The following is a 21,324-nucleotide window of genomic DNA, read 5'->3' as shown; positions in this document are numbered from 1 at the left end:
TGGGACTACACACCTCCCTCTGCAACTGGATCCTGGACTTCCTGACACGCCGCCCCCAGGTGGTAAGGGTAGGTAACAACACATCCATGATGCTGATCCTCAGGGGTGCGTGCTCAGTACCCCTCTGAACTCCCTGTTCACTCATGACTGCACGGCCAGGTACGACTCCAACACCATCTTTAAGTTTGCCGATGACACAACAGTGGTAGGCCTGATCACCGACAACTACGAGACAGCCTATAGTGAGGAGGTCAGAGACCTGACGTAACGTGCAAGGACAACAATCTCTCCCTCAATGTGATCAAGACAAAGGAGATGATTATGGACTACAGGAAAAAGAGGAGCGAGGAAATGCCCCCATTCTCATCGACTGTGCTGCAGTGGAACAGGTCGAGAACTTCAAGTTCCTTGGCGTCCACCAACAAAGTAACATGGTCCAAGTACACCAAGACAGTTGTGAAGAGGGCACAACGAAACCTATTCCCTCTCAGGAAACTGAAAATATTTGGCATGGGTCCTCAGATCCTCAAAAGGTTCTACAGCTGCACCATCGTTGCCTGGTATGGCAACTGCTCGGCCTCCGACCGCAAGGCACTACAGAGGGTAGTGCGTACGGCCCAGTACATCACCAAGGCCAAGCTTCCTGCCATCCAGGTCCTCTATACCAGAAAGTGTCAGAGGAAGGCCCTAAAAATGGTCAAAGACTCCAACCACCCTAGCCATAGACTGTTCTCTCTGCTACCGCACGGCAAGCGGTACCGGAGCACAAAGTCTAGGTCCAAGAGGCTTCTAAACAGCCTTCTACCCTCAAGCCATAAGACTCCTGAACTCCTAATCAAATGGCTACCCAGACTATTTGCACATTTGATTTGATGATCATGCACTGTGTACATCCATCCATTTTGTGTATTGCTAGGCAGTTACATAAACAATGGATTTGTATTTTTTTATTGGTTCCTCACAATGCTTGCACTGAACATTTATGCCCTGGAGCATGTATTGAACACAGAAATAAAAATAACCTATGCCTTTTCTCCCTCAGAAGATGTTGTACCAAGGATCCTTTTCTGCTGTTGCTTTTGCCATGAAAGGTGTGACGTCAAACAGATACATATCACTGCAATCAGCAGAACTAAGGCAGCGTCGCAGGGAGGCACACACAAGGGTATACTCATGGGTATTGGGTATCAGAACATCACATTTCTGCACATGCACGACCCGTAGCCTCAAGGACTGAATCCCAAATGGCACTCTATTCTCATATTATATTGTTTCCTACTCTATTACCATATTATATTGTTTCCTACAGGCCCTGGTCAACAGTATTCCCATTACAAAGGGAATATGCTCTCATTTGAGACGAAGCCAAGGACTCTTCCGTAACAGGGCGGTCCGGTCCTCTCATGCGGACTGAAACAGTTCAATAAGTCTGCTTCGTGTCTGTCTTGACCGTGTGATGATGTTATCAGAGGACACACATATCAATAGGAGTCTTTAATAAGTCCCAGACAGATGTTTCCTACGTGTCTGTCTTTGTTCGACATGCCGGAGGACATACTCACGTGTGGCTGTGTTTTTGTCACAGACATTGCGTGATCCCGCTAATCTAGTTGGAGACATGAATACAAGCTGGATGGATGATGATCATCGTCACTTCTGGTTTCGGCTCAATGTAAAAATGCAGTTGAAGAGTGAGTCTCTTATACGAAGCAGCGAAATAATATCTTCTCACGATGCCGAGCAACTGCCCCAAAAAACTGGACCGCTCACTTTTTCGTAAACGAGGCCGTGTATGCCAACTGCTAGGCAGGGCTAGGCAGGGAGGGGACTACCGTTGAGTTTAGCCCAAAAATAGAGCTCTGCTGGTGGGGAGGCAAGCCGTTGTCCTCCCCTGCCAGGACCCACGGACCTAGCTCACCTTCTGCTGGAGTATGAGAGACGTTGCGAGGTGTTGCTCACTGTACTACCACATGCTCAGTGCTGACCCTGATGAAGACAGCTTGGCTGTCGAAACGTTGGTAATTACATTTTTGCATCTGAGCTCCTAGAGTGTGCGGCTCCCTTTTATTTTCCAGTGCTGACCTAAAAACACACACTGTTCCTGGGCTTTTGCATCCTGGGCCGTCCTCTCCCTCCTGTCTGGGACTCTCTATAAAAGATTGAGGTTCTTCTGTATAGTAGGAGCCCAAGCTCTCTGGGGTCCCTGAAGCTAGCCTGTGACTATACCGCTGGGTATGCAGAGGTAACATTACAGTTCCCAAAGCAAACAGGTTCTGTTTGTCCTAACAGGGCTCCTGTACAATTTACTCACACTCATAACAGTCACAGTGTGAGTCAGAATTTATTCTGTTCAGGTCCTGTGATATCTGAGAGAAACAGACAGAAGCAGCAGCTCACATAGGACTCTCCATGGTCCTGTGCTCTGTGATCCATGTAGTGGCAGAGACATCCCTGGTTGCTTCTTCTGAGGTTTTCATAATGCGGCAGCCAGAACATAAAAACACATGTTGTTTTCCTACCCCTGTTTCACGGTGTACCGCAGTGTGTGTGTGTGTGTGTGTGTGTGTGTGTGTGCACTTATGCACCACGGTGTGTGCGCATAGCCACAGGGAGATGTTTGGAGTTGGGGGTGCTGGGTAGAGGTTGAGCAGAGGTGTTTTTAGGATTTCCACACATAGGGGGGAGGAACTGCATTTCATTCAACTCTACTTCATTTACATGATAGATGACATTAGCAAAATAATTTTTAATACTACACAAATGGCCGAAATGAGTGGCTACTCTGACAGTGAGAATATATTCTTCCTAATATTGTACATTGGGCTATTGTTTGAGTTCAAGACCAGGTCATTTTTTTGCAGCCACACTGACTCACCCAATGATGAAGATGAAGCCTAGGCTACTCACCGGTGATGGCCCATGCACTCGTGCCATTAGCCTACCACAAAATGATAAAGCTACTTTGAAAAACAGTGCGGTAAACTCTGAATCGCTCAGAAGTTGTTGAAATCATTTGTTAGCTTCTACAGTCAGATGAGTCTTAGTATGAGTCCTGGCTGCCAGTCTTGACTTGAATCGGAACTATCTATGGATTATATTTCTACAGTTGATTGCAGCTGTCAGTTAACCTTCTGCAAATTTCAAAATACAATTGTGAGAAAAACATACAGGAAAGTAGATGCCTACACTGTATTTATAATCAATTTTATGTTATTTTAATGGACAAAAAAAAAAGTGTTTTTCTTTCAAAAACAAGGACATTTCTAAGTGACCCCAAACTTTTGAGCGGTAGTGTAAGTATCGTGATATGATATCGTGAGGTCCCTGGCAATCCCAGCCCTAAAATATGCTAAAGATGTTTGAACGCAAAGTCAGCAACTGTGTTTTTGTACACGACCGAATCCACAGTGAATCTTCAGTCAACGTTTAAACTGCATTAGACTAATAACCACTAAATGTAAAACACAGTCATCACCACAGTCATAAAACCGGAGTCCCGGGGCCAGTGATTACTTCCGAGACCCAGATTAAGTGATCATTTCAAAACACATTTTTTTTAAATCAAATGTAAGACTAGAGCTTAATTACATTGGGACAAAGTGCCTGAATTTCGGTATTTTCTGTGTATTTCATTTGCTTCTAGATCAGACTCTGAAGGGGTTAGCAAAATCACTTGTGCTTCCTACCACTTATAGTGGTTCTGACTAATTTCAGCAGGAATCAAACCGGTCTCTGAGCCAGTGATCATTTCAAAACAAAAGTTGAATCAATAGTTGGACTCTTGAGCTTAACACTACCACCTGTGCTTCCTATAGTGTCTCTGAGTCAATCCCAGCAGCTCCAGAAGCCCAACTGTCAGCCATAGATCTGAGCTGAATCTTAATACCCACTGGGCACAGATTCCACGATGGTTCAACATAATTTCACTGAAATGTGGAAACAACGTTGATTCAACCAGTGTGTGCCCAGTGGGTAGCGACATGCTCTGTGGCAAAGAATCCAGAGTGGCTCCATTCATGGATGTAGTAGAGAGATATGGGAAGAGGCATTGACAGAACAGAATTTGGTCCCCTGTGATGGTTTCTGTTCTTGGATCTTTTTCCTCCCTCACACACACTGAATGGGATGTGAGTGTGCGAACTATATGGAGTCTCAGAAGACTGTGTGTGTGTGTGTGTGTGTGTGTGTGTGTGTGTGTGTGTGTGTGTGTGTGTGTACGTGTGTGTGTGTGTGTGTGTGTGTGAGTGTGTGTGTGTGTGTGTGTGTGTGTGTGTGTGTGTGTGTGTGTGTACAAAAACTTTCTTTGGATATGTTCCACAGACACCCCACAGAAGCACATGCTGTAAGCCGGCAGCTCAGCGGTTCTCTGTGCTGTACGAGATGACATCTGTCCCGCTGCGCGTGCGGATGAGACAAGCCAATATTGACACAGCCGGCTGTTTTCACGTTTACAGAAGAGCCCCACCGCCTCCTGTCGTTCCTTTCCAGAGTTTGGACGGTGTGAGCGGATTCAGATGGAAGGCGTAGCGCAACCGTGTCATCAGCACGCTCTGAAGCTTCATAGAACACAACAGGGAAGGAAAGTAATGGGTCTAGCAGGGTTGAGGTCAATTACAATTGAAGTAAGTCAATTCATGAGGTAAACTGAAATTCTAATTACAATTATTATTTTCCTCATTGACATGAATTCCGTTTACTTCCTGAATTGAAATGGAGTTGACCCCCAACCCCTGGTCTCTATCCAGGTTCCTGGTGTGTTCTTCCCTCACCTAACAACCCAACTTTGTTTCCAACTTTCTGTCCCAACTTCATGTTCTGTTCCGGTTAAAGGGGGGATTAAGAACTCAACAGAGCAGACAGGGGGACATGGCAGCATGGATGGCAGGAGTTGAAAAGAAAGGGAAGAGGTCAGCAGGAACAGAGATGGGGGGGGGGGGGCAAGGAAAGAGGGAGGGGGTCTGAAATGCTTGCCCTGCAGTAAAGGGGCTGACTCACTCCTATTCTTTTAGCCGCGGAGAGCTGCTGCTAATTCGGGTCTATTCAGTGCAGGATTACGGTAATGTGGCCGTCTGGATGATGAAAGGGGAAACGAAAGGCATTCTATACCCTTTCCTCCCTCCCTCCCTTACTCCCTCCCTCCCTCCCTCTGTCCTCATACTTGTAGACCATCCATCCCTGTCTCTCTGCTTCTGTCCCCCCTCTCTATCAATTATGACAGCATTGCCCACTCTATGTCACCTCTCTAAATCAGTTATGACAGCATTGCCCACTCTATGTCACCTCTCTCTATCAGTTATGACAGCATTGCACACTCTATGTCACCTCTCTCTATCTGTCCAGACACTAGATGAAGGTCACCACTATATTCCTATTAGAGGAATACATATCAACTGTTGAAGTAGAGGGCAGTAAATATATGTAATGGTTTTCTCTCTTCACTGTTGGTTATTATACCATCAGACACAGAGAGAGAGGCCACTCCTTTCCAATTTGGCCATAACAGGCCCACTGAGCACATATAGGCAAACGTGTGCCTAAAAACTAGAGCGGGGACAATACCAGTATACTCGTCAGTATCGTGGCAAGGAAACAAAACAAAAAGCGTATTTCACTTCTTTAGGGGAACAGTCCTAATGTTGAAAAGAGACATCATTGTTGTCATCCAGAGCCACATGTATTTCTTTTCCAAGCTATAGTACACAATATTTTACATACAGCTGGTTTTTAAAGGACCAAGGAGTTTGGACTGCTTCGTGTTTTCATTTTTTCCATGTAAAAAATATGGCGCCCTTGCCCTACTAAAAACACAGTGAAACTTGCCAACTAAGCCTTCTAACACTGATCCTAGACCTGTCCAAAGAGTGCTGGAACTGGGTGTATACTCTCCAATGGCATGGGGCGCAGCCAAACTCTCTGCCCTCTAGCAGTTTCTGTGGAGAAGCTCGCTGAACCAACACGCACACACGCACACACAAAGACAAAAACTGAAAATAAGAGGCCACAGAACAGAGCTCTTGGCAGCTCCTTCAGAGCCAAATCTGACTTGGCAAAGACCAGAGAGGGGTGAGAGGAAGAGCGGAGAGCAGTCTCTCATTTTCACACTGGCTATGTTCACAGGCAAATATTAATTTCAGAAATAAATTATCCGACCTAAGCTAAGAGAGGAAAGAGGAAGGAGAGAAAATCTATTATTTTGTGAAGAGGAACGGGTCGTAGAGGTCAGCGGTTTTTCATTTTAGTAAAAAGTGATGCTCTAAGATAAAACCACATTCCACAAGAGTGCCCATGTGTAAGAGATCTCCTACAAAGCTCCCTTCAGTGCAAATTCCTTTTTAACGTGAAATGTGGAGGATTTGTTTTCTCACTCTCTCTTTCTCTCTCTCGCTCTGAAAGGTTACAAAGGACAACATCCATTAAAAATCCTCATATCACTTTCACATCAAATTGGGTTATAAAATCTGGTCTAGGTTGGTTTTATGGTGCGATTTCAACATGGGCCGCTTTGTAGAATGAAACCTTGAGTATCCTTGTCGCCACATTGTCTGTCTACCAGACCAGAGTTCAAAGGGTTAAGTGGCAATCTCACCAAATAAAAGAATCCACAACCGTACTTTAACATTGACCGGGAAAGAGGACACTGAAAGGGCCAAACATCCAGTTAAACTGAACAAGAGACAGAGTACGAACTACGAAGTAAACAAAATCCAGTTAAACTGAACAGGAGACAGAGTATGAACTACGAAGTAAACAAAATCCACTTATAAGACAGAGAAACAGAAAAAAACAGACAAGAGACGGTGAACCAAAACACACCTGTTGCGGTGTTACAAAACAGGCTCCTGTTCCTCTGTGAAGTGGAACGCAGCCAAAAACAAACTCAGGACCGTGACCTTTCTGCCCCTCGGGGTTCAAAAATAACATTTGCTGAAGGTCTGTAAACAAAAGGGACGCTAGTCCGGTCAGGTGTTCGGTCAGAGGAGGGGAGAACAGAATGCAAATATTCTTGTCAGGCCACAAGCCAAAGGGTGTGGAAGAGAACGTCTGTGTTCCTCGGAACAGGTGAAGCCACGTTATAGCCACCACTCCAGTTATACAGCTTCAGAGTGCCAGGAAGGTATTACCTTATATGGGAGCGATGACAATAAAGATGGGTGTGGGATATGATGACACAAGACAATGGGCCTCAAGGCCAGACATTGTGAACTTGTATTATTGGCAAACAAAAGGCACCACTGTATTCAGTTGTATTCTTTCACGGCATTTTCCACACGAGCAGAACAGGTTGGCATTACACACAGAGACTACAGCGACAAAGGGAGGCAATACGAGAGTGAAATAGTGAGGTAAGGAGAATGACAAGTCCTCAAGGCCTGTAGAGTACAGTTGAAGAGGTGGGTTTCTGTGGCCAAGTCTCACACAATAAAGTCCCAGGCAGTGCACTTCTCCATTGAAGACTTTCCTCCTATGTAGTGCACTACTTTTGACCAAGTAGTACCAGCACATTAGCGAGAGTGAACTTTAAAATCGGAACAATGTCCTCGCGGCAAATGCACCTTGTTGCGCCAACTTTCTCTTCCCTTGGTCTGGTAAGCCAGGCTAAATGAGGAACACAACAGCATCGTACAGAACAGTCCCAGCAGCAGCGGGAGCAGTAGCCTCAGAGACTAACAGGAGGTCAACCTCATCCATGGGGACCATTATTACCTTCAGCCCAGGGAAGCTCACTGCTTACAAATCCATCCAGCTTTATTCAAATTATGTTTCAAATCAAAATAATCGGTATGCATTTACACAGGCATTTTGCTCATATTACTCTCCTATGTGTGTGTGTGTGTGTGTGTGTGTGTGTGTGTGTGTGTGTGTGTGTGTGTGTGTGTGTGCGCATTTGCCTTTTATCTCTAATAAAACAGTCAAGGAGAAATCCGCCAGGCACATAAGGAGATTTATTTTTGAATATGATAAATTAGGAGGAGAATGAAATGATAGTGTATAGCTCTTAACATTCAAACCATGTGTTGGTGTTCATCAAAGGCTTGAGTGGTGCATCTTTCCCTGGCTGAGCCCAGCTCTGATTTTACACCCAGAGAGAAAGAATGGTCAATTCTTCCGCACTAACCCAACTCAACCTGCCACCAACAACAATTCAATACACACCAGACTCACCCTCAACTTACTAATGAGCGTTCTTTTTCCCTCTCAAAGGAGACAAATGTGTTGATGCAGCTGAATATTTTAAATATTCCTGAACTATTTAGGGGGTCTGGGCGTCTTTTGAAATATTCATGGATTTAATCAAATGTTAGCTAAGTAAAGTATTAAATATTTTAGGCAGGTGTGTGTGTGATCCATTAAAGGCCTTTAAAATGGCAGTCAGCCGTCTCTGTGTGGCACCTCTGAGGTACCCTACCTGTGTGTGTGTGTGTGTGTGTGGGCTGTGAAAGTGGAGAAGTGGGACAGTCGCATTACTTACCCCCCCAGAGGATAGAGACATAGTAAAAAGAAAAAGTAAGAAAGACAAAGAGAGAGAGAGAGAGAAGTAGTAAGTATAAATATGAGTGTGTTTGGAAGCCATATGTAATCTGTCTGTGTTTGTGTGTTATGTGTGAGAGGAACCTTAGAAAGCCCACTGTGAAAGCCCCCCCCCCCCCCCTCTCAGCAGATCGATCCCGGGGCTAATGTTCCTGCCATTAATGGAGCGGCGGCCAACGCTCTTCCTCCTAATTTGAGCTTCTCTCCTGATCCCCAGGGAGATTCCATTTCATTAGTCCCCTGTGGTGCTTCAGTCACGGGCAATACTCTGAGAGGCCTAGCTACCCCACAGCGAGTCTGGATGTCCACGGTCAGATAGGGGGTCCCTGGGTAGGGTCCCTGAGCTAGAGTGCTGTCTCTGGAGGCTCTGTGGAAGACCCAGGGCACATTGGGATGATAATAGACTCAGGGTTGACTCCTGGTGGGGAGGCTGGGTCCTGACTCTGCACCATGTTGTGAATGTGGCTCTCTGATGCCCCTGTGGGAGCGGTAATTGGCTTGGGCAGCAAGCAGACGCATGCACACACAAACACTCTTCCTCCTCCTTTATCTTCATCACTCTGTGGCACGAGGACGACGATAGACTCCTTCTCTCACCCCATTATGACCTCACAGATGATGTCCAACAACGCTTCCACAGCCAAACCACTCAGTATCACTCTCTTAGTATCTATCTCCATCTTTGACCATCAAATAATTACTGAAGGAAGAAAATCAGGCAAACCGGAGGAGAGGTTTACAGGGCATCGTCTTTTGCAAAGTAAGGCCAAGTGGAAGACAAATAACACCCCGGTCTCCAAAAAAGTGCGAGCTCTTTCAGAAGCGCTAACTGTTCAGACAAACCTAGACAGAGGAGCGTTGATACCTAGACGGCCCAATTCAGCAAGTTTGACAAAAGAACACAAAGCAGCTATCTGCTCAGTTAGGTGAATCCCTGAAGCTGAGAGCTGCTGGTGTCAACAACTTTCTATTTGTTTCTCTCGATACCATGCCACTACAAAAGCTCACCTGAAACTTTTTCTTTCTTTTATCCCTCAGAAGCATTCTGAAATGAGTCAGGGAGGAGGGGGGGACAGGGAGAGGGGACGCAAATTGGCCCTGCTCCAATCATTTATCTTTCAATAGGTGAATAGTAGATGGAGCCACGTTAGGAGGAAGGAGGCTTTAAAAAGACAGGGAAAGGGATCAGGGTGAATAATGGATGAAGAATCCAACGTTGAGAAAAGGAAAAAGGAGGCATGTCGAGAAATATTTCATAAAGCCAAGATTTTTTGTTGTTGTGCGTTTTAAATCCTATTAGGAGGTGAGGTAGTGTGTGTGTGTGTGTGTGTGTGTGTGTGTGTCTGTGTGTGTGTGTGTGTGTGTGTGTGTGTGTGTGTGTGTGTGTGTGTGTGTGTGTGTGTGTGTGTGTGTGTAGTGGTGGGATTAGTTCCCCATCGGTCCCAGATTCCCTTCATTCGGGGCCACATGTTTTCAGTGATAAAAATATACACCACAGCGCCACTACTACAATGCCCCTCTCCACTGTGTTCTTCTTTATACAGTAGTGTACCAAAAAAAGGGGTATTAGTGGTGATATTGATGTTACGGTATCTGTTCCATGACAGGAAGCAGCAAATAAGGAGTTTTGCTTCAATTTCCTTCCTCTCCAGCTGCTCAATTTCACACAAAATAGACATCTGTGAAGGGAAAAGGGGATCGAAGCCCATCATGCAGTCAAACAGACAGGGGAAAATCCACCAACAAACGTCTTGCCCCATCTCCTTTTCTCCCTCCCTCTCTCCCCCACTCTCTCTATGCCGTGTGGAATTTGAAGCATCTGAGAAATGTCACTGGTGTTCTAATGGGATTGTGGCTGGGGTTCGGCGGGGCTGGCGGGAGAGGTGTCGTTTGAAGTAACCTGTGAGAGAGGTTGAGCGGGATCGCCGGGGCAGAAGGAGAAAGGGTCTGTGGCCATCTGCCCCGTCAACCCCTCAGCCCTGATCTTAACACTCGGCTGTAGCTGAAGTCTGGCAACGGTTTAGACAGATCATCACTGACAAGTAGACCAGACAGACTTATGGAGAGATGAGTCAGAGGAGAAAGAGAGAGAGAGAGAGAGGGAGAAGCAGAGTTGAGATTGTGAGCATGGGAGAAAAAGGGAGAGAGTGAGAGAGGAAGCAAAGGAAAGATAAGCAACCTGTGAACCCCAATGTCTAATCAATGTACAACACTAATGCGCCAACAGAGAAGAGAGGAAAGCTGACTTAATTTAGCTCCAGAGCAGTAGAGGGAACGGAGAGATGTCCAATGGTAGATACATTCTCTCTATATGACGGACTGCCAGTGTCAAGTCTGATGGCACAACTGAATGAGGAGTATCAGAGCTTTAACATCCCCATGGGCAAAACTGACAGGAGACATCCGATACAGCATCCATCAACCCCTACCTGTCTACCTGTCATCGACGTCTGATCTGTATCATAAACAAACACATTTCTCTGGAGAGCAGGGCCTCTTAACCCTCACATCCGTAGATGTTAAACCCACAATTTCCGTGTCTGTCAATAATGTGTTCTATCGCCGCCTCGCCGGCTGCCACAACGTCCAGAGACCAAATTTCTAAGTCTAAGCAGTTTACTTCCATCCATCTAGGCTGGTTTTTTCTTATTTTTTTCCCCTCCATCCACTCACCCTGTCAACTCTCTCCGGGCGCAGAGTGAGGAGCCAGCTATTATCGACGTTTAAAATGGATTAACGCAGAGATAATGCCTCTGTGAGTTAGCAGCGGTGTTGGGATGCTAGGCATCGTTTACCACTACCGTCCGAAGGGGTGAGATGGATAGAGAGAGAGAGAGAGAGGGTAAGATGGATCGGCTTTTAAACCACTCACTCAGGCAGGCATGCCCACTCACTGGATGGGAGGTCAAGGCCAAGGGCCAGATGTAACAATTCTAAAGGGAACGAAGTGAGTTTGTCTGATGTATTTTCATTCCGACACCAGAGAAATATTGTGCAAACTGGTTTAGATAGGCCTTTTAATATCATATTATGAGAAATACTGTTGTCAAGCCTGAGGGGTTGGACGAAGGCGACACACGCGTTATTTGAAACTGGCCCTGTAATCCCCTTCTACTACGATGGGTTCTGGTTCAAGGAGACTTGGCTTCCTTCAGCAACTGATCAAACGTCAGTTTACTGAGCTGCCTCTGTTGACCGACTTCCTTACGTAACCTTCCACTGGCTGAGGAAGGTGAACCGGCTCAGCTGGTCACATGGCTGGTAGTATGCTGGACCACAGGTTTATAGTAGGTCCCGGTTACTGAACCAATACACATAAAGTAGGCCCCTGCTACTGAACCCATACACCAATAACAGAGAACTGATCTTAAAATGGAGGACTGCAGGTGCATTAGGTTTGAGGTTTGAGGTTTCTGCTCTGTTCTATGGGCCTTGGAGGCCAGTGTGAGTCCATGTAGATAATGCAGGAATGCACTCTTCAAACACAGACCATCCATTCTGTAAGATGCTTATGTAAAGAAACACACGCTGCACTAATGTGTCTTTTGTAGTTTTGCAAAGGTAAAAGTGGGGTGTAACGGGGGACACGTGAAGCATTGGAGCAGAGAGGTGGATGTGTAAGGATGTTGAAACTAAGCAGTTATAGAGTTGTAAAGGAAATTTACTGTAGAGGAGGAGATACAGTGAGCTACAAAAGCGACATTTTTGCTCTGTACTCCAGCACTTTGAAATGATACAATGACGAGGAGGATAAAGTGCAGACTGCCAGCTTTAATTTGAGGGTATGTTCATCCATATTGGGTGAATCGTTTAGAAATTACAGCACTTTTTGTACATAGTCCACCCAATTTAGGGGACCAAAAGTATCGGGACAAATTCACTTATATGTGTATTAAAGTAGTAAAAAGTTAAGTATTTGGTCCCACATTCATAGCATGCAATGACTACATACATCAAGCTTGTGACTAGACATGTGTTGGATGCATTTGCTGTTCGTTTTGGTTGTGTTTCAGATTATTTTGTGCCCAATAGAAATGAATGGTCAATAATGTATTGTGTCATTTTGGAGTCACTTTTATTGTAAATGAGAATAGAATATGTTTCTGAACACTTCTACATTAATGTGGATGTTACCATGATTATGGATATTCCTGAATGAATCGTGAATAATGATGAGTGAGAAAGTTAGAAGCATAAATATCATACCCCCAAAAAACTGGTTAGCATGTCTTGGGGGTATTTTATTTTATTTTACCTTTATTTAACAAGGCAAGTCAGTTAAGAACAAATTCTTATTTTCAATGACGGCCTTGTTCAGGGGGTATGATATTGTGCTGTAATTTCCAGACGGTTCACCTGATATGGATGACAATACCCCTCATATGAAAGCTGATAGTCTCCACTTTAACCTCATAGTCATTGTATCATTTAAAATCCAAAGTGTTGGAGTACAGAGCCAAAACAAAAGATGTGTCACTCTCCTAATATTTTTAGAGCTCACTGTATAAGAAAGGTACCATTCACTCAGTGAAAGAGGCAGGCAGGATCAGAATGTGTCTCCTCAGGTTTCTGTCAAGTCAGCAGATTGATCTGGGTCTTCTTTGCTCTCACTTGAAACGCCCGTTTCACAGGCTCTGACGACGGAGGTGTCATCCTGTCCTGCTCTCACTCTCTCTCAGCTCATCAATCCATACACCCATCCATCTATCAATCTGTTCTGTCCATTTGCTATCTGTGTGTACGCTGTACGCCGCAATGCCCACCATCAGTGCTCTAACACCAGTCAATGGAGAGAGAGTAGGACGGAGGAGGAGAGGAGAGTAGAGGAGACGAGGGAGGTGAGAAAGATGGAGCTACAACCAAACACAGAGAATTAATTCAATTACAGAAAATAATGGAAATGGATCACACATTCTTACATACACACAGCGTTCTCTGAAATACCTCCTTCTTTCTCGGGCCGAGGCGTCGGCAAAGCGGCTTTACGGAGCCGTGATTCAGCGAAGGCTAATGACAACCAGAGCCCTGAGCTGTTGACGTGGCATAGAGGGCCTCCTCTATAGCGTAGCCGCAGAGAAAGGCATTAGCTGTTAGGAGGCGTCGCGATGGCAGTCACTGAGAATAAGGACTTCATTGGCTAATAATAGCGGCCGGAGATGAGCAAAAGCCAAAGGGGATACGGTTGAAGCGCAACGAAGCGAGGCATCATTGTAACCATCGCACACCCTAAAGGGGCAATGTGTGTTTACATTCAAATGATATTAGAGATCACATCCACATTATAAGTCATAGTATGCCGTGCTTTCTCTGCCAATGCGGTACACCCTCCGCTGATCCCTTCCCCTCTGCAGCAGCAGACAGAGGAGAGAGGAGATGGATGGAAAGAGAGAGAATGAGAGGGGGCATCACACAGCAGGCTGCCACTTCAACCTCTCCTGCTACACACAAACAGACACACAAACACAAAGGATCGTTTCAGAGGCCCCGGTGGGTAAATAGTAATACAGCCATGAGTGACACAACACTCAGACGCCGCAGTGGCTAGACTCATCATTCCCACTGAGAAAGAGACCAGGGTCGTAAATGGAATGGGATTATAAAGTGGCCTCATCCCACACATTCCGTGTCTCTATTTCCTCAAATGCATTCATTGATTTCTGTGACCTGGCTGGGTGAATATGACAAGTACGGTGCTTTTGTACTATTCTCTTCAGGAAACGCAAGAGGAGCTGAGGAGAGGGCCCGCGGTGGGGCCTTCATTCCTTGGCCTGCGGCCTGTGCTATTGGTCGACTCTTCTAACGAGGAGGCCTGCTCATTAAGCTGATGACCCGCCTCTCATCAAGACAGTTAATAGTCAGTTATGTTGTCTATTGTTTTTGACTATGTTTGTTTATTGTAATACATATATATACACAGTACCAGTCTAACATTTGGACACACCTACTTATTTAAGGATTTTTCTTTATATTTCCTATTTTCTACATTGTAAATATACTTTCAGATTCTTCAAAATAGCCACCCTTTGCCTTGATAACAGCTTTGCACACTCCTGGTATTCTCTCAACCAGCTTCACCTGTTCCCACATATGCTGAGACCTGAAAATGCTGAGCACTTGTTGGCTGCCTTTCCTTCACTCTGCGGTCCAACTCATCCCAAACCATCTCAATTGGATTGAGGTCAGGTGATTGTGGAGTCCATGTCATCTGATGCAGCACTCCATCACTCTCCTTCTTGGTCAAATAGCCCTTACACAACCTGGAGGTGTGTTGGGCCGTTGTCCTGTTGGGGAAAAAATGTCCTACTAAGCGCAAACCAGATGGGATGGCGTATCGCTGCAGAATGCTGTGGAATTCGCTTTGTTGTCATTGAGACAAGCTCTTCATAACGACTCTCTATTGTATCTCTTGAGAATAGAAATATGCATTCATGGGAACCTCAGAGCTGTTTTGCTCTACTGCACTAGGAGTAACCTGGTTAGGCTGTGAGCAAAACCAAGGCTTGCAATATGACTCAATTGAATGCGAAAAAATAGATGTTGATACATGCTAACCAAGTTCAATCTCTCAGTGTTTCTCCTATTTTCATTTAGCAAAGGTGGCCCAGTGGTGGCCCTAGCGGTAGAAATCTCTCGTCCCAACGGCCCCACCCTACATTATGCACGTGTGTGTGTGTACGTGCCCCGCTCTAAAGTAAGTTAGTCGATGAGCAAAGCAATACGTGTGTGTGCTCATGAGTGGGACCCAGGTGATATGATGACTCAAGCCTCTGCAACTCTTCCACCTGAATAAGAAGCTATTATTGGCCTCTGCAACTGTACCTCTGCTCTCACACAGCTGAGACTGACGACGCTGCTACTGTAGAATGCAGAGAGCCCTTTGCATTTTGGATTGCAGCCACAGTTGGATAACACAGTACTACCATCAGCCAAAAACCTTACCTCAGCGACCTTGTTGGCTACAGTATATCTACAATGTGTCATGAGTCAGGACCGTTCGATCACAACAGTGATCAATATTTTTCAAGATGTTTCAGTTTGGTGACAGGTGTTCTTATTTTGACAGTGTCATAGACATTGTCAACACAAGACAATGTCTATGACATTTGAATGTCTTTGGGCTTCATGACAACTTTGTGACCGTGTTTGGTCTGCTCCTACCTTTCCGTTGGCTTTGGTCTTGCTGCTGCTGTGGTTGTTGGTGGTGGTGGGGTTGGCATCCTCATGGACCCGGTCCAGGAGCCAGAGCAGGAACTCCAGGGCATCGTGCTGAGAGTTCCCTCTGAACTGAGAGCCATACTTGGACACAATACTCTGGGGACAGACAGGGAGGAGGAAATCAGATGAGGACATTTCAAAAGACATAAAAACGACTTTCCAACAAACTACAGTAGAAGCTCAAAGATATTAACCTTAAGAGTTACAGGCTGACCGGTCAACCTAACAGGGAATATCGAACACGGACAAAAAACGATGTAGATGTAATCAGCTACATGTTATCTGATAACAGAAAAAAACTGGAACAAGTTACGTCAGGGGTGCTTAAACCTTTTCACACAGGCCCCCCATTTCTACAAAATCTATGGGCTAAAAAACCTAGCTAAAAAAAACGTTAGCTGACATGGCCTTGTGCAGTCTGCTATTACAACAATCAAGAGTAAGTTGAAAGCCAGACTGAGTTCCTTAAAAATATATATTTTTTAACAACAAAGACCCCCCCCCTCCCCACCAGAAAAAATATTGTCATCAGATTACAGATACTCCTTGGATTACTTTTAAATTCAAAAAGGAAGTTTGTGAAAAAATACACTACACCACCAAAAGTATTTGGATACACCTTCAAATGAGTGGATTCGACTATTTCAGCTACACCTGTTGCTGACAGGTGTATAAAATCAAGCACACAGCCATGAAATCTCCATAGACAAACATTGGCAGTAGAATGGCCTTACTGAAGAGCTCAGTGACTTTCAACGTGGCACCGTCATAGGATGCCACCTCTCCAACAAGTCAGTTTGTCAAGTGGAAAAGTCTAGGAGCAACAACGGCTCAGCCGTGAAGTGGTAGGCCACACAAGCTCCCAAAATGGGACCTCCGAGTGCTGAAGTGCGTAGCTTGTAAAAATGGTCTTTCCTCGGTTGCAACACTCACTACCAATTTCCAAACGGCCTCTGGAAGCAACGTCAGCACAAGAACGGTTTGTTGGGAGCTTCATGAAATGGGTTCTTATGGACAGGCAGCCGCACACAAGCCTAATATCACAATTTGCAATGCCAAGGGTTGACTGGAGTGGTGTAAAGCTCGCCGCTATTGGACTCTGGAGCAGAGCAAACGCGTTCTCTAGAGTGATGAGTCAAGCTTCTCCCTCCGGCAGTCTGACAGAGGAATCTGAGTTTGGCGGATGCCAGGAGAACGCTACCTGCCCGAATACATAGTGCCAAGTGTAAAATTTGGTGGAGGAGGAATAATGGTCTGGGGCTGTTTTTGAAGTTTTTCTTGGCCCCTTAGTTCCAGTGAAGGGAATCTTAAAGCCACAGCATACAATGACATTCTAGACGATTATGTGCTTCCAACTTTGTGGCAACAGTTTGGGGAAGGCCCTTTCCTGTTTCAAAGCGAGGTCCATACAGAAATGGTTTGTAGAGATCAGTGTGGAAGAACTTACCTGGCCTGTACAGAGCCCTGACCTAAACCCCATTGAACACCTATTGGGTGAATTGAAATGCCGACTGCAAGCCAGGCCTGATCGCCCAACATCAGTGCCCGACCTGACCTCACTAATGCTCTTGTGGCTGAATGGAAGCAAGTCCCCGCAGCAATGTTCCAACATCTAGTGGAAAGCCTATCCAGAAGAACAGAGGCTGTTATTTATAGCAGCAAAGGGGGGACCGACTCCATATTAATGCCCATGATTTTGGAATGAGAAGTTAGGTGTGCAGGCGTCCACATAGTTTTGGTCATGTAGTATATATTAAGAAACCTTTCTGTTTTCTCAATGACATTATATTTTGCATTGAAAATATGGAAAGTTAGTTTGTTCTACCTGAGCGAGTCTGACCAAAGTCAGAGACCACAAGTCTACGATGACACACCAAATGTGTTTGATTGATAATTGTTTGTCTTGTTCTAATGCCTCTTAAGGGTAAAGTAATCAGATTACGTTACCGAGTTTGGGCAATCCAAAAGTTACCTTACTGATTACAATTTTGGATAAGTAACTAGTAACTAACATTTAGAAAGTAATCTACCCAACCCTGACTCTCCTTGAGACAGTGACAGGTGTAGCTAACAACAACACCATCAGGACATCCAGGTGGCTCTTTCCATTCCCACCAGCCCCCCCCCCACACTCTCTCCATTCCTCCCTTCACCCTCTGAGTAACAGAGCCCGATCCCAGACGCTCCTCCACCCTTCATAAAAAATTGCTGCATCACACCGCCAGTGTTCTAAATATAAACATGGGACAGGATGGGAGGCCCCCTACCTCCCTACTACCTGAGATGGACCACTGATGAGCTTAATCATTATGAAAGGGGCCCTCCGAGGGAGATGTTGACTGTGGGACATGTTGACTGTGGCTGTATCTGAAATGGCATCCTATTCCCTATGTAGTGCAATACTTTTGACCAGGGTTCTGGTCAAAAGTAGTGCACTATATAGGGAATAGGGTCCATTTAAGACACTGCCTTTCCCCCCCTCACTAATCCTAGTTACTCTCTCTGCCTATCAAAGGACAGTGCAGTTATGTTACGTTATGTTGCTACCCCAGAAAGGGTAAGAGGGAAAGGGGGAAACAGAGTCAGGGGTGGCGGAGAGAGTGGTGGGGACAGCAACCGATGTGTCCAAGGTTATCGTGGGCCCGTTGTGTCTGGGAAGCAGAAACCTGATGACGTCACAGAGCTGTGATGGCTTCATTAGGACAGGGAGTTGAGAGAAGGAGCGCTTGGAGAGAGGGGTTATGGTCTGCTGTGTGCACACATTTTGTAATGTTGACGTCCAGAGGTGATCCTGCTACAATGGCATGTTAATGGGTCTGCACAGCAGCACTGTTGCTAGGAAAGTAAGGACCCCATCCCATCCTTCAACAACAGATTGCACTTCTTGTTCAAAGGATTTACCCTTGATATCTGCATAGACATATCAACACAGTCTTTACTTTTCACACCCACCCTATGCCTGAGAGGAGATAGAGGCGTAATCCCACCAAAGTAGTACGAATAACATTCTCATTTTGAGGCCTGTTTGAGTAAGTCTGTATCAGCCTCCATTTATTGTCATCCTCATAACCAACCAAATCACAGACAGACAGCTCAGACACCTGACACTAACATTTAATGACTGGCCATGAAGGTGCCAAAACAAACATGATATACTGTGTTTCTGTCCCCACGGGGAGCATGGGAATAATAATCCAGGCTATTTGGTAAACACTGAAGGGATATGAGAGAACCTGGGTGTAAAATTAATCGGATAGCCAAAGATTGCTATGTCAAGAAGTAGAAATGTAAAATGTGTTTTACACAGTTTGTTGGATTGAATGATTTATGACTTTGTGTGTGTGTGTGTCACTGTGTGACAGCTGAAGATGCCAGACCATATTTGCTCCCCTCTTTAAAAGCTGTTTGTACTCCTCAGCTGTCTTTAGGGTACTGCTGGTCTCCATGGTGAAGATGCACCTTATTCCATAACCGCAGTAAACATAGGCAGACTGTACGGTCCTACAGTGCACTCTCTTTCTGTCATGTCATGGTGCCTTGCAAGTTACTTCTTACTAGAGAGGTGAGGCAAACATTTGCTGGAGGGTAAGAGACAGATAGAAACGATTGCAAACACTCATAATACAGTTGAGGGTGACCTAACCTAGCCTCTTAAATAAACACAGGTACACCATTAACCTACACAGTCTCCAGGGGCAGTTTACAATGTTGTCCTCTCTCACCCTCTCATGTCTTAGGAGAGGTTGAGACCCCCACACTCAGGCAATAACATCACACACACCACCACACCACAGACACACACAGACACCACGCCTGCCCTGGCATCCAAGACAGTGAGCTGGAGAGTGTTTGACTTTTCCTTCTTTAGCATTGGTCTCACAAGTACCCCACATCACCTTCAAATCAAATCAAATGTATTTGTCACATACACATGGTTAGCAGATGTTAATGAGAGTGTAGCGAAATGCTTGTGCAAATGCTTGTCCGACAATGCAGTAATAACCAACGAGTAATCAAACCTAACAATTCCAAAACTACTACTTTATACACACAAGTGTAAAGGGATAAAGAATATGTACATAAAGATATATGAATGAGTGATGGTACAGAACGGCATAGGCAAGATGCAGTAGATGGTATTGGGTACAGTATATACATATGAGATGAGTAATGTAGGGTATGTAAACAAAGTGGCATAGTTTAAAGTGGCTAGTGATACATGTATTACATAAAGATGCAGTAGATGATATAGAGTACAGTATATACATATGAGATGAGTAATGTAGGGTATGTAAACATTATATTAAGTAGCATTGTTTAAAGTGGCTAGTGATATATTTTACATCAATTTCCATCAATTCCCATTATTAAAGTGGCTGGAGTTGAGTCAGTGTGTCAAGCAGCCACTCAATGTTAGAGGTGGCTGTTTAACAGTCTGATGGCCTAGAGATAAATGCTGTTTTTCAGTCTCTCGGTCCCTGCTTTGATGCACCTGTACTGACCTCGCCTTCTGGATGATAGCGGGGTGAACAGGCAGTGGCTCGGGTGGTTGTTGTCCTTGATGATCTTTATGGCCTTCCTGTGACATGGGTGGTGTAGGTGTCCTGGGGGGCAGGTAGTTTGCCCCCGGTGATGCATTGTGCAGACCTCACTACCCTCTGGAGAGCCTTACGGTTGTGGGCGGAGCAGTTGCCGTACCAGGCGGTGATACAGCCCGACAGGATTCTCTCAATTGTGCATCTGTAGAAGTTTGTGAATGCTTTTGGTGACTTCTTCAGCCTCCTGAGGTTGAAGAGGCACTGCTGCGCCTTCTTCACAACGCTGTCTGTGTGGGTGGACCAATTCAGTTTGTCCGTGATGTGTACGCCGAGGAACTTAAAACTTACTACTCTCTTCACTACTGTCCCATCAATGTGGATAGGGGGGTGCTCCCTCTGCTGTTTCCTGAAGTCCACAATCATATCCTTTGTTTTGTTGACGTTGAATGTGAGGTTATTTTCCTGACACCACACTCCGAGGGCCCTCACCTCCTCCCTGTAGGCCGTCTCGTCGTTGTTGGTAATCAAGCCTACCACTGTAGTGTCATCTGCAAACTTGATGATTGAGTTGGACGCGTGCATGGCCACGCAGTCGTGGGTGAACAGGGAGTACATGAGAGGGCTCAGAACGCACCCTTGTGGGGCCCCAGTGTTGAGGATCAGCGGGGTGGAGATGTTGTTACCTACCCTCAGCACCTGGGGGCGGCCCGTCAGGAAGTCCAGTACCCAGTTGCACAGGACGGGGTCGAGACCCAGGGTCTCGAGCTTCATGACGAGTTTGGAGGGTACTATGGTGTTAAATGCTGAGCTGTAGTCGGTGAACAGCATTCTCACATAGGTATTCCTCTTGTCCAGATGGGTTAGGGCAGTGTGCAGTGTGGTTGAGATTGCATTGTCTGTGGACCTATTTGGGCGGTAAGCAAATTGGAGTGGGTCTAGGGTGTCAGGTAGGGTGGAGATGATATGGTCCTTGACCATATCTCAAAGCACTTCATAATGACGGAAGTGAGTGCTATGGGGCGGTAGTCGTTTAGCACAGTTA

The 21,324-nt window shown here is 45.5% G+C and overlaps 1 protein-coding gene across 2 annotated transcripts in view; it reads right to left on the bottom strand.

The window, feature by feature from the left end:
- LOC110493556 (ubiquitin carboxyl-terminal hydrolase 43) overlaps positions 1-21,324 on the bottom strand; it is a 117,122-nt gene that overhangs the window by 87,316 nt on the left and 8,482 nt on the right. For both annotated transcript variants that reach the window (XM_021567902.3, XM_090204650.1), the window contains exon 2: positions 15,688-15,840. In XM_021567902.3, coding sequence (XP_021423577.3) covers positions 15,688-15,840 — 153 coding nt within the window. The remainder of the gene's footprint in view (positions 1-15,687; positions 15,841-21,324) is intronic.

The sequence above is a fragment of the Oncorhynchus mykiss genome, chromosome 17 (assembly GCF_057628025.1).
Source record: "Oncorhynchus mykiss isolate SJ-2025 chromosome 17, ASM5762802v1, whole genome shotgun sequence".
Lineage (NCBI taxonomy): Eukaryota > Metazoa > Chordata > Actinopteri > Salmoniformes > Salmonidae > Oncorhynchus > Oncorhynchus mykiss.
Note: the sequence above shows the minus strand (reverse complement) of the source record. Positions and strands in the feature narration are given on the sequence as shown.